The following is a 14,489-nucleotide window of genomic DNA, read 5'->3' on the forward strand; positions in this document are numbered from 1 at the left end:
CACAGTATTTCTGTGGTTTTTTTCCCTCTGCCTTCTTAAGATACGGTGCTTTGCTTTTCAATATTTTTAAGTCACTTGATTGCATTTTCTCTGAAAGCAAACACTGGGAACTTATTGAACAGTCATCCTTCATTTAAACTCTCTATTTCTCTTCTGTATTCATTCTTATTTTCTTTGATGGGGACATTTATTGTATTTGCCTTGAAGATTGAAAGAAAAACCACTGAGAATGTAATTTAGCATAACCAAAAAAAGCAATGTGATTTATTCACATCTAGTGTCTCGCCTCTGCCAGCAGCCTGAACAGTAATGCAACCAGAATGTCTGTTTTGTCTTGAGAATTAAGAAACCTCTGTATACACCTCATGGAAGCTCAAGCTTTATTAGAAAGGAAAAGAGACTGAAGTACAGCTTGTATAGTTGTTACTCCAAAAGCTTGAGCTTTTAACTCATTCAATTCTGGCATTAGTGTGTTTCAGATAATTAAAGCTGTGCAGTAGTGTCAGAAGCACCACATATTTTCTGCTTGGTTAGTCGTACTGCTGTAGCATTTGTTTAGTAGGTTTTAGTTCAGAAACAATTATTTTGAGTTCACAAAACTTGCTGGAAGTATTGTTTATTGCCTTTCCTTTGTGTTCTTTAAGTCATATTATTAGTGGATTTGCCTTTATTTTCATTGCAAGCGGTCCAATTCTCTGTTAGGTTTTTGTTGTGGTTGTTGACAGGAAACAATTTGTGGATTGAATGAGGAAAGAATAGTTATAGTTAAGCGAGAGTAATATTACTGCATTGTTTTGCCATCCGTAAAAGAGAGTTTCTTGAAGTGTTTTTAACAAAGAATGAAATTTGCAATAGATGCCTTAGTATTTTTTCATTTGAGATTGACACTGACTGGAAACCACTGTCTTGTTCCAGGACCAGTCAATAAGTGTTTTGGTAATCCTTGAGTAGTCTGCTTTCTGCTCTCTAGAGTAACAAATTTGCCTTACCAAGTCTTACTAGTTGGAAAGGAAGACAATCTAGATTCCTTCAGCTGTTCCAAGCCAGTAAGTCAGCAGAAGTAAGAACTTTTTTTATTTGTAGTACAGAGAGGGGATCTTTTCCAGTCTGTGCTGCATCATGAGAAAAAAACCCAAAGTTCCCAACAGATTTTTAACCTGCACCTTCCTCCAGCTGAATTCTGCTGTTCACTTGCCTCTCTGCAAGGAGATGCGGTACCATTCAGCCCTCAGGGCCTGCACAGATAAACCTGAGGACTCTGACAAACCAAAAAGAGACCTGACAAGATGATCTTTCATTTAGCTGTCAGTGGTTAGCTTGCAGGAACTAGATGCTGGGAGCCGCACTGGTTTGTTTGTGTATTCCAATAGCTGTGAATGTGTGCCTTCTGTCACTAGGATTGTACCTTCCAACAAGAAATCACAGTTCCAGTAATACAGGTAATTCCAAAATTTCAAGTGGGGTCAAAATTCACAGAACCGTTTAATCTTTTTGATCATGTAAAGTATGAATAATTACTTTTAAAGTTTTGAATGTTATCCAAATGGAAAACCTTGCTGCGTTTGACATGTTCCTATGAAATGTTTTAATGTAGGTGAAATTGCATCTTCCGATGGGAAACGTTCTAGTTAAATTGTTTTTATTTGCCCTATTGCAAAGACAATGTTTTGCTCTACTAGCACTTGGCCTGCTGTAGATTTGATTTCTTTAAATTAAACTGAAGTTGCTGGAAAGGAGTTAATAATATTCAGTTAAGAAACAGCAATCCTTGTACTAAATAGAGGAAGTGTGTCTGCTTTGGTATTCTACAGAATGATCAAGGCTGTTGTAAACAATCACGAATATGCTTGGAAAGTGCTTTGTGTGAAAGTATGGGAAATTTTGTTGCCTTGGACCAGATTTATTCATTTGCATACACACATCCTCGGTCATACGCTCTCTTCCCACATTATTGTCTCCATTCATTGTTGTTATTTAGTCTCCTGCCAGCAGACATGCAATTATGACCACCTTGGTGGGATGCATGAGGCACAACAGAGCAAGCTAATAAAGGCAGGAGGTAAATGGCCAGATCTATTATAAAGCCCTGCAGGATATCAGTGGATGGTGTTGGGTAATGGCTGTATTACCATATGACCATAATTTTGCTTGTACCTTATTTTTATCCTACATGCTCGTTGCTAGATCTGCTAAGGATTGTGTATACTAACACCTGGCCGTTATATCCAGATTCCTTCAGGTGGTCTTCTGCGTGCTCTGCAGAAAGGAGATTTGGGTGGGCAGCAGCAAAAATACCGTGCTAGGTAGGGAGCCGCATGGAAGCGGAGAATAGGAGTGACCACGTGTGCGTGTAGTGTTTGATAGGAATGGTTGGACTAGGTGATCCAGTGGGTCTCTTCCAACCTGGTTATTCTATGATTCTATGAACATTTGCTCATTTCTAGCTCACAGGCACTACCCTGCTTATAGACCCTATCTTTTGAGCCCATAGCGTGGTGAGGGAAAGCTGAGCTACGGTTGCCCTTGCAGCCCTTCTGTTGGCTGCCTTACTCATCTGAGGAGGCCTCTGTAAGCTCTGAGCTCTCCTGGGGAGGAGGTGTGAGGACATTGTCTTTCCCATGAGTCACCTACAGCAACTGAAGCTTTGCAAGGTTTGAGGTCCTGGGAGGAGGAGGTATGAGGAGCAGCACGAGCGACTTCATAGCTTGCTGGCTCTGGGTGCCTCAAATGGGAATGACTTACAGGAATGACCAGGGGCTTGGGAACAACCTCATCCTGTGCTTTGAAAAAGAAAACAGTATGACTGCATTTCTTGAAGGGACCTAGCCTCTTGATGTCCATTTGGCCTGATCAGGTAGGCGTATTGTGCATGTGGCTACCAGCCAGGGAAGTGAGTGGCCGTGTCGCTTAATAGTCTGGGTCTGGTGAGTTTGCTGGTCTTCCTTTTCTTGTTTCAGACCCCATTATACACTGCATTTTGAGCATGTATCGGTGCAAAGTGCTTTCTTCTGTTCTGAGCACAGACAGAGAGCGCGTGTGAACTGTGTACGCACCAATTTGTTTGTTTTAATGCAAAGGAAAAAGGCTTAATGTTTCATAGTGAACTGGGGAACGTGACTTTGAAAATGCAGATGAGCATGAAAACTTTAAAAGTGAATGGAAATGAGCTAAAAGGGATCCAGTGGTTTTGTGGAACGTTCTCCTGTAATGTGAACTGTCATAAATGGCTCCATCAGCCTTTGGCAGCTGTGACTAGAGTAAGAGCATAAAAGTTGAAGCAGGAAAACATGTTAAAAAATGAAAATACCAACATCAAATTTCTGTTGTTGTAGTAAACAAACTAAATAAACACCTAACGCAGGATAATAGAAATCTAGAGTAGAACCTTATGCTTGTCCTTCTAAATAAAGTATTAAAGATGTGCACTGAAGAAACTGACCTACATTTGACCCTGAATTTGACCATTTCAGTAAAGAGAAATTAAATAAATGCCATTTTGGCATTTAGCATTTTGCTTTTCCTGGAGCAAGGCTATCAATCACATAGAAAGAAATTAAAAAACAAGAACATTTCTTTTAGCTTTGTCATAAATGTAACTAACAGGAAGGGGAAATTGCTGCTTATCAAATAGAATGGAGTTAAAATTATCTGATTCTGTTGAGTATATATATTATATAAAGATGTTCTGTAGTCGATGATTGTTTTAATTAAGCATGGGCTAATAGATGAATCCATCCTTCTTTTTATAATGCATAATAGACCTTTCTCATTTAAAACTTTTCAGTTATAGCATCTCAAAGGTACCAAATCTTATGGTTTTAATATACGTAGATAAAAGTAGCCTACATGTAGACTGTTGTCTTAACTGTCTTTTTTCTAAATACTTCATCGGGTTACATCTACCTCTTTAGCATGGACCATAGCACAGCTGTCAAATGTCATATGAGATGCTTCAGTTTGAAGCCGGATGAGGTCGGTGACTGTTTCATCCCTGTGGTAGCAGCCCTGGCTGATCCACTGGAAGGGAAAGCAGAGCTCTAACACAGGAGGAGCTAGTCTCCTCTATACTGGTCTCCCCATCTGTATTTCTCAGCCTGCTCCCAGTCTCTCAGGATCCCTGTGACAGAGTGCACCACCTTCTTCTGTTTCCCATAAATTGCTTTTTGGAGCTGCAGAGATGACTCCTTCCACATATACATGACTCAACCTGTAGATTTTTATGTCAGCTCAATCCTTTTATTGATTTTTCTCTGGCAAGATGGGGACAGAGTGAGTATTTGGTCAGGTTTTTGCATTAGCAGCAAAGAATGTAGAAGTTCTTCCTCAGGAAAGTCACCTTATGGATATCAGTTGTTTAACACAAATCTTTTCTTCTTAAAGGATCTCTGCGCTGTATTTTTCTATATGTATCTGAGCAGCACTGGAAGTGTTTTCAGCTTCAGTTATCAGTCAGGCAACAAACTAATTTGCCTGGTAATCAGTTCCATAAGCAGGCAGCACTTCCTATTTCCACTTTCAGCCTTAGCAAAATTGAAAAACAAATCATCTGTCATTTACAAGTTTCTTACACACTAGTCTAGATGCACATGGAATAAACAAAGGAATCTTTTGAGGTCAGGTTGTGAAGTGCAGCAGTGAATAAGGAACCATGGAGCAGAATATAAAACTTAGAGCTAATTGCATTTCAAGAGCAACATGGAGGCTGCTAAAATAATTGAGCTTTATCTTTTGGCAAAATAGAGTCTTATAATAAGCACTCGAGTTACACAATATTTTATTTGGTTTTTCATATGCTGTTTTGCCTTACATAAGTCCCTGCTGTACACAGTTTTGGTTTTCCTCTATCTTTTGAAAGTGGCATGATGCGAATTCTCTTTAACAACTAAACCAAAAGTTATAATGGATTTTATTGGAAGTTGTGTAAGGTTTTCTGAAATGTTAGCATTTTTCTAAGGTAAAGTAAGGAAAGACTAGATCAACAACTGGTTTTGTAAATTAGGCATTTTCAAGTAGGTTGACCCTAAGGGTGTGTACTTCAGAGTAATTAGCTGAATAAATAGTTGAAATCTTATCATCTAAGTTTGAAGACTGTTGAATGATGAACACAACTCTCCAGGAAGGTGTGATGTTGTTTTTTCAATCTGCTTTTAAAAGGAACTGTATGATTGGTAACCTAATTTAGTGCCCAGAAAGATACTGGAATAAATAACTTATAAAATATCAAGAGGATGATAAGTAGCAGGGATTTCTTGGGGGGAATTTGCATCACACTAACAAGTCTGCCTGTGGGAGGGTAACAATAATGCACAGCACATGTCTGCAGATCCTGGAAGCTTATGTAGACCTTATTGGCATCAGTTGTGTAACAGGAACTGTCTTTTCTGTTTGAAGGACTGGTAGTCCAAGGAGAAACGAGCAGTAGTTCAGCATCAAACCAAAAAGATGTATTGACTGTAAGGCTTAAAATGCTTCTATCCAGAGTCTCTAAAATTCAGCATTTTCATTAACTATTCCAGCAACAAACTGCTGAGTATGTTTATTGAGGTTTGCCAATATGAGATGTACTGTTTGCACTGTGGAGATCAGAATCCAGAATGATCTGTGAAAACAGAAATGAAAAAAACCCCTAACATTCACTACGGGCAGAGACATTTGGCCACTCTTAGTTGTGGGGGAAAAGAATTTTGTTTACCCCAGGTGATGTATACTGACATGGGATGTACAAGAGGTGTGGAAAAGCTTTTCCATTCTACAAAGTAGTGAAGATGCTTGTGCTGGATCACTGTGGCAAGGCTTATGTACTATACTGGAAGAAAGATAAGGACTGATTGATGAGAATCAGAAGAGAACCATCAAAAAGAATTTAGAAATCTGGAAAGCACAAGGGAACAGGAAATAAACAGAAGAAGGTAAGATTAAGGCATGATGGGTGTTAGGAATTGTAAAATGCTGTTGCAGGAAAGAAATACTCTAGTGAGGAAGTAGCAGTATTGAATTTCAGGCAGGGAAATTTAGGCCAGGTGCTAGGAAAAGGTTTTGGATGGTGAGAATAGAGAAGAATTGAAACATGACTTATGGGGCTTGTGGAATCTCCATTACTAAAGGATTTTAAAAATAGATGAGAAAAACTTTGAGAAACAGCTAAACTAGATCCTGCCTCTAGGTAATAGGAGGGACTAGCTGGATGATCCCTCCCAGCTCTTAATTTCTATAACCTTTCTTTTTTAATGGTCATATGTACATCCTGAGGCTCAAATTACATGCATTTTCACACTTCGCTCTCATGTTTAGCTTTTAGGAGGAAGCAGTAATTCTCTCATGAGAGACTAAATTCTCCCAATAACGACTAAACTTTCTACTAGTTTTACCAAGGCATCCTCTGAAGAATCCAGATACTAGGTTCATATACAAGACAAGCATCAGTTTTCGTAGGTGATTGTTAAAACCTGATGCACCATTATGAGAATTAGTGTTACTGAATAGTGTTTAGTCATTCCATTGTATCCAAGTACAACCCTAATTTAGGATGGTATTCTGGTTTCATATTCTTTTAATTAATTAAACTATTTACTGCATGGTCTATAATTTTTGGAGTCTCTGATCCACAAAAGGGAAAAAGTAGTTCTAATGTCTGGGTTTCTTTCCCCATTTTGATCCTCAGTAGAGTCCAGTAAGTAACAGTCAGACTTATGCATTATTCATTGGGGCATCTCTTTTTAAGACTGTGAGTGATCTCACAGTAGAGCCCTACTGTCTGTCAATGTAAATGTTGCTTGGATTTCTTGTTTTATTTGCAAAAATAATAAAAATTCTGCATCTTACAGTTCTTGGTCAAGAAGTTTCATTATCCACTTCTGGAACATGGTTTTGTATGAAGAAAAAATCATACCAAGCACAGCTATTCTATTATTATTTAAATTATTCCTCTGTATTATTGGTTTTGAATATTTATTAGTTTTTTGATAACCTCTTTCATTATTCATAAAGGGTAGCCGCACAGTCTGATGAAAAAAGCAGTACAATGAAACCTTATTTAGCATAGCTGGCATCTTTCATATAAACTGTTCTTCGGTGTATTTTTTTTTAATGAAGGCCTGCAAGTTGCTGGGAACCTCCATCGTGTTTCTTGCAACATCCCACCCCTTTTGGTTACAGCAGGAGAGGAAACGATCCAGCACCTCGCCGCCCCGTATGCTCTAACATGGTTAGGGATGAAATAATAAATATCCCACAAGAGAAATGGAAATGGTGAGGCAAAGGTCAGGAAAGAAAGATGTCTTTTCACATAAGATGTGAAAAACATATGAAGAATTACTGACAGAGAGAGAAAGAGAATGGAAGGTTAGTTTAGGTGATTTATGGGAGTTTTGGAAGCCTGCAAGAGTCCAAAGAATAAGGGCAACTGCTGTACTGACTGCAGGATCTGGGTGTATGTTGAGTGTCTGACAGGAGCCAGCATCAAATGTTGCACATGAAGGTGTAAAACCCTACAGTAAGCAGACTGGGGAAGGATTATTTTCATGCACTAGGTCTCATCCTCATCTGTAATGATTATAGCTTTGCTTAAACGCTGAGGCATACGGTTCAGTGTCTGTTCTAAAACATTTCTCATCACGACAGGTATGCATTGCACTTAGTGTTCTTGTTGTCAATATATCTATGAAGTACTCTTTAGACATACTGGTAGATATTTGGCCTTAGCAGCATTTTGCATCGGTGATCTCTTAGTCTGATAATACAGCTTTTGTGTAGGTGGATGCTTCTGTTTACTGCTTTTGGATTTGACATGTTCTACCTTCACTGACAATCCCCTTTCTCATTTTGTGTTTTTGACTCATGGCTCACTCTCCTCCACTTGCATTACTATGACGACTGCTGAAACTTTGAATATCTTTTGACGGACTGCCTTGTTTTTATTAAATCCTCCACTTCATCCCTGCCAGACTATGTAGTGAATTTGGCATTTTAATGTATCTGACTTGTTTAATTGCACCAGTCTCTTGTGTGATGCAAGTCCCTTGCCAAGACAGCCTGCTTAAAATCTGAAATACAAAATGGGCCTTGGGAAAGGTCATTTTTTGTGTTAATATTATAGATCAGTGTGGAGCTTGCTTGACGCTGGAGAGTCAGGATTTTAAAAAAACATGGTTGTCCGTTGTAGGATTATTGACCAATTTCTTTTTGTTTCCAGCTGAGCTGCCAGGATCATCTGCAATCAAGCTCTCCTCCTTGCGTGATCTTCCAGCTCAGCTACAAGAATTGTACCAGCAGGGCTTCGTCTTGGCTGCTGTCCACCCTTTCGTGCAACCAACTGATGAAAAAGAGAAAACTCCCCAGGAACAAATCTTCAGGGCTGTGCTTATCAAGAAAACAGAAAGGTAAAGCACTTCCAGTGATCTGGGATAAAAATAGACAATATGATTTCCTGCTGAGTTTTGACCTACATCAGGAAATTATAGCAGTTTACTGTGCAAGACTTGATTTTTTTTTTTTTTTTTTTTTTTTTTTGTGGGCTTGAATAGGCTTAGCATGTTCTTCGTGTTTACAATTCATCTGCAGTTTGGCAGACAACTCAGGGAATAACAAGTTGAAATATGCTCTGTATTTTGGGAAGTGTTGTCATGAGAGGCAAACAAACAAGCCCTATGCCTGACAATTTGTGAGGATCATCCCACTGGTACCCTTTAAGAATTCATAAATTAAGACAGAAGAATTGTTTGCTTAGAAAAAGCGTATTTTGTATTTAGGTGCTTACAGTTAATGCAATTAATTTGAGAACTGCAGTACTAATGCATACTTCTCAAATTTATCTGTAGACTGTAGGCCCTTCTTTCCTCTAAACAATACAAGGATTTAAAATTTTTCAATCAGTGCAAACTCTTTACATAAAAAGATGACTCTCCTGCTTTGTTCAGTCTCTTACAGTGTGTTAAGAGTATTTTACATAATCAAAGTCTGAATATGAATAAACAGGAATACTATTTTTTAAGTTTTAATCTGATTTTTTTTAAAAAAAAACAGAATGTGCTGTTAAGCTGTCCAGGAGGAAATTAAAATCTGAATACTTAAACCACGTATTTATGACTTTTAATGATTTTAATGATTTAAAACGTATTTTAACATTATCTGACTTCCTACAACTCCTCAGCTACCTGCTTTGTTGTAGCCATTCTGTGCAGTTTTCCTACATTAGTTGAATTCCCTAGTCTGCCTCTTTTTACAGCGACAGTAATTAAATCTCATTTGCCTGTCCTAGTCCCTCTCTTTGTGCTGATGCTTGAAGGAAAGCATGTCACTGTTTTAGACACCTCTTTAAAAGTAAAGTAAAACCACCAGTCACTGGTAACCAATTGGTGGCAGTTACAGACAGGGTCGAACTTTGGTCTGTGATCTAAGGAAAAAACGTTTTGCATTTCATTACCAAATACATGTAGGCATTAGGTGTCACAGGCAATTTTAGCTTCTAAAATAACTCTCAGTTTACTTTGATGTGCTTTTAGTTTTATTAATACAGAACTTCACGATGGCTTAGCTGATATTATTGTTTAAAGGGTTTCCAGTTTTATGGTCAAAACATAAACACTGTTTGCTGAACAGTGGACTTCTTGAGTAATATTGGGATAAGCTTTCCTCATTTTGGGGCCTTGCTTTCCCTGCCTACAAAATGCCCTGCTGCAAATAATGAGAGTATTTCCATGCATGAGTTTGCAGCGTTAACTAAGTGCTTAAGCGCTTCTGCTTGCATTGAGGGCCAAGGGCTCAATATATTCCAGGACTGAGCTGTGAAGACACGTCAGGGAAAAGCAGCATCCTTCTCGGCAGAGCGACATGGTCTTTGAGCCAGAGTGCTCAGCGTGTTGCTGTGGTCTCGTACCGTATCCAGTAGTTTACATCTGTGCAGAATGATTGTGAAGAGTAAAAAATCTTAATTGCCTACTCACTCACTTGGGTGCCAGTGTTTCACACACTTTAGACAGCTGTAAATGACTGTACAAAATTGAAGACAGTAGAGAGTCTTGAACCAATTATATTTCCTTTTACATTCACACTCCATTTCTTTGCATTCCCTTATCTGTCATTTCTGACTGCCTAGGGAAGCGGAAGAAACTTGGTGCAGCGGGAAAAAACAGACAATACCAGAAAGGGAAATGACATCAGTCTGGTGTTTCATATAGTTTAAATGTTCCCAAGTTTGGCTGAGACTATGAGAGAAGCTGCTTCCACAGTGTGTGGGTGCAGTGAATGCATTGCCGAGTGCAGTGGAGGGATGGGTGTTGCACAGATCTCAGGTGAACTTGGTCTGCGTAGAGACCAGATGCATTGGAACTGTGAGCTCATCCCATTCTACTAACAGGTGTGGGGGAAAAAGTATGCGAAGGCAGGAAAAGATAAGACACACTGTTAATGTTTTTAATTAACTTTTCTCATTACACTGCTGATAAAGAATAAATGATACTTTTTTTTTTTTCACTGAGGATTGTCATCAGGTCTGTGGCATCTGCAGGCTGTCACTATATAAAACAGTTGAAATGGTTGGACTCGATGATCCGATGGGTCTTTTCCAACCTGGTGATTCTGTGATTCTATGAAATCTTGGGTAGAAGGTGAGGTCCACTTAGGATATTTGTTGATCAGATGAGGGTTTATTTCTGTCATAAGATTTTAAGAGTGTGCATAGTCTAACTACAGTTGTAGGATCATTAGTACCATCATTTATTTTATGAAGTACAAAATGATCCACTGCCATTTTCTCTAACGGTGCTGCCAGGCATTCATGGGGAGCCAACGAATCTTAAAAAGATCCTTACTTTGATGCGGGACCTACCCTTAGGCTTCCTGGGCACTTTCTGCAAAACTCCTGAAGCTGTAGCTCCGCACTGCAGGTGTTTCACCATGGATGGCTCCAACACTACGTGCTTCATCTCTCAGTTGTCCAGCAGGTACCAGGTGTGGTTTGTCACTTTGCTATTCTTGTTGGAATAGCGAAGTGGAAGAGAATTGAAGTTGTTGTATTAGTGCCTCTTTGGTACAGTAATGCCAATTCTGTGTATACAGAGACAGAACTGGATACTCAAATTAATCACCTTTATATGTCAGTTTTATGTTTTAAAATGAATGCTGTTGATTCACATTTCAACAGCTTTGACTTAGAGCATTGCCTGTCCAAAGAAAAGCTGCTATACTGTGATGTGCATCAGGGACTACATTCTGCTGCTATCGTGGAGACTAGCAATGTCTTAACTTGCTCAAGATTATAATGGAAAAAGTAGCGTTTAGACATGTTATGCATTAAAACTCTTGGAAAAGTATCTGTTTGGGTTATTCCTCCTATTTTGCCATTGTCTTGCAGTTTTAAGATCCTTAGTGTGATTTTACAATGCCGTTGTACATTTTGGGTGGCTTTTAAAGTCACTAGGATAGTTTTGTGTTTAATCCGTAGTGGTGTCTCTGTGACTATATTATCTTAGCTATCAAATCAGTTCTGGTAAATAAGGAAGTAGGAGTCTTTCCTGCTCTAGGACATTGGAGAAAACACATTCTTAACATATACAGAAGCCATAAATGTTCAAAAGCGAGGTTTGTCCCTTGGAAACATTAGGCAGAATAAGAAAATAAAGGACAGAATTATTTTTTTAAAATCAACAATACAGTTGTTTGCACTGCAAAAAGTGTCATGTACAATTAAGTAAGTGAAGTAAATATAGGAGTGTTTAATTCTTTAGAGGGAGTAGGAAGGAAGGTATTCTACCAAGTACCTGAAAGACTGCCATTGCTCTCGTTAAACTCAATGTAATACATTTAAATATTTCTGTAGTACCTAATTGCATTGTGCATATTAACCGGTTGATTGGAAGTCATTTGGAAGTCAAATAGAATAGAGTTAGATAAAGGAATAATAACTTTAAGGCTCCTGTGAGTACTTTTTCTCATTCTCTCTCTAAATTTCAATAGACTTCTTAATTAAAAGCAATTGACTGTTTTACTGACTGTGCTGAGTTCTGAGATACTTTGAGTTCTTGGAGTACGCATCTTATAAAAAGAAAAATTCAAGGAAAAATCTTTAAGCCTGGGATTTTATAAGACTTTTTAGCTGAATGTAGGGAAGGCTCCAGGTGTGAAGTGGAGCCCCTGGGCTACTGGTTTGCATTGATTCACACTTGAGAAAAATTGATTCGCACTGATTTACACTTGAAGACAAGAATCTTGGGAAAAGGGGTGTATGGTGGTATCCTGGAAAGCACAAAGATGTGACAGCGTATTTCTTCTGGCTGAGGGGATGAGGGGAAGGTCCGTGCATTTGGGAGGTTCTGGCTAACCAAGATAAGCAGAGCAGCACTTAGGTTCCCTTGGGGAGCAGAGATTGTTATTTCTTCATGTGTGTAATAACATTTCTCTCTTTGCCCTTTTTATTTTCATACTCACTCTTTTTTAATATCATAATCTCTGTTTAGGTGTCTTGTGTTCATTGCTGTTTGGGACAGCTTGTGGCTGCTGCAGATAACCTGCTCCCTGCAAAGAAATTGCAAAGTCAGCCCTTGGACAAAGTTATAAAAAAACCATAGCACAAATCTGCTTTAATTTGTTCCCAGCTCTCTGTAGTGTGACACTCTTGCCTGGTGTCTTGAGTGTTTGAAAATTCAATATCAATTAAAATATTTTAGTTTTCCTTTCCAAATACTGTGTACCAGAAAGCAACCTCCGTTCTCTTCCACAAGGAAAGATGCATGGTCCAGGCTCGAACTGTCTGCTTGCAGTAGTGTTTACATATTTGCTGATGCTCCATATCACCACAGCAGGGTGAAGCTGGGGATATAAATTGAATTCCAGAGAGGTCTTTCCTCTATGTGATTCCCTCAATGTCTTAGGACAAACCCTTCTGCAGGTTTTGCCTCCAATCAATAAAGCAATCAGCAGGGAAACGTTGCCATGTGAAAATACATTAAGTAGTATAATTTAAGAACAATTTTTTTAGAGTAGACTTCTGTGTTTACCTCAAACAATTTTGCAGCTGTTTTCCCTTTCTGTAAAATAATGAGGTGTCAGGTGTGCCAGTGATATACTTGATGAGATGATTCTGATTCTGTTTCTGTAATTTCCCTGTATCCATTAATCGTGATGAAATGTAAACTTTCATCACTTGGCCAAAAATAATTCTATTTATCTGCAAAGGAATTTGACAGACTGAGTTCAAAAGTTTAATAGTAAACCAGGATCTCTTACAGTTTCTTTTTTTTTTTTTTTTTTTCTGGTATGCAATGTTAATTCCAAGTGATTTGATTTCAGTTAATGGTGTCTTCTGAGATATAGCTAAATTCTTGTGTCCTCTGTCATTTAAAGATTGAATTTACAGAAAATACAGAAAATTCATTTAGAGGAAGTCTGGATTTATAGAAAATGTAACATAGCATGATATAAGTGCAAAAGATTGAAATTACTTAAACGAGAGCAGTTGTGTTGTTTCTTTGATGCTGTGTTTTCATTCCAGTTGTCACTGTCCACTTGGTATTCGCTTAATTGTGTCAACTGTAGGCTTCAGGCAGCTAAGTCAGGGGAAATCCTGATCTTTCATACCTGAAAGACTAACTACTTCCACTCTCTCTTTTTCCAGTCATAGCGAACTCCCCTTTTAAGAGTAGTGAACAACTCTTCCCATAAAAGGAAGGGAAACAGTGTAATACCAAGGAACTGATGAAGTAAGAAAAGACATAATTATGTTGGGAAGAAGCAGCAGCCTCTGGAAGAATTATGCTTTGTGAAGTCTTGGTTTAGTCCTCTGGCATTTGGATTTGCACATTTACCTTACACAGGCAAAGGAAAATGTTTTTAAAAGCATCCAGACAATTAATCAAATTTCTGCTTGTTAGCTGTTTCAGACACCTTCTAGCTCCTAAAAGCCTTTCTTCTCTTCAAGACTTTTTGTTAGGCACTTGAAACAGGGAATTCCTGCCTTCACTCCACTTTTCTACGAATCCAGTCATTTCAACATTGGTAGCAGCTGAGTTGGTTGAGTACGATTTACCCTTGCTACATCCATGCTGACTGGTCCCAGCACCCTTCTCCTTCATGGGCCCTGATATGTGCTATGAAAGATCTCTGCAGAAATAGAGGAATTCAGGTTGCAGGCATTTCAGCCCAATATAGTCTGAGAAAAAATACCAGTGATCTCCTCCAGCGGTCCTGTTTTGCCTGAGTTGACGGAACTAGGGACTTTGTATTGGTGCATATATTTTTAATTTAAATATAAATGCATATGTGTTTACGTATATGGGTGCCTGTTTGTTTTTCATGTAGGATTTGGGCTTGAAGCAGGTGAATGTCTGACCTTGCCTTCATGAGCATTAGGATCAAACATGTTTTGTGTGCAAAAGCAGTGTGTGTTGTTGCTCTCAGCAGGCTGATTTCAGCTTGCTTAAAAAAAATATTTATTCCGTACCCAGGAGTCAACAGATATCTTCCTTTAGCTCAAGGGACAATGGCTCGAGTTTTTA

General features: G+C 38.6%; 1 protein-coding gene across 2 annotated transcripts in view; it reads left to right on the forward strand.

The window, feature by feature from the left end:
* The window catches only part of RFTN1 (raftlin, lipid raft linker 1), an 88,602-nt gene that overhangs the window by 22,486 nt on the left and 51,627 nt on the right, over nucleotides 1-14,489 (forward strand). The window contains exons 1-2 of one of the 2 annotated variants that reach the window (XM_069860198.1): nucleotides 8,040-8,070; nucleotides 8,192-8,378. In XM_069860198.1, coding sequence (XP_069716299.1) covers nucleotides 8,055-8,070; nucleotides 8,192-8,378 — 203 coding nt within the window. In that variant the 5' untranslated portion in view covers nucleotides 8,040-8,054. Of the gene's footprint in view, nucleotides 1-8,039; nucleotides 8,071-8,191; nucleotides 8,379-14,489 lie in introns of those variants that run through there. The other variant, XM_069860197.1, reaches the window with a different exon arrangement.

Source organism: Phaenicophaeus curvirostris, chromosome 6 (genome assembly GCF_032191515.1).
Source record: "Phaenicophaeus curvirostris isolate KB17595 chromosome 6, BPBGC_Pcur_1.0, whole genome shotgun sequence".
NCBI classification, from domain to species: Eukaryota; Metazoa; Chordata; class Aves; order Cuculiformes; family Cuculidae; genus Phaenicophaeus; species Phaenicophaeus curvirostris.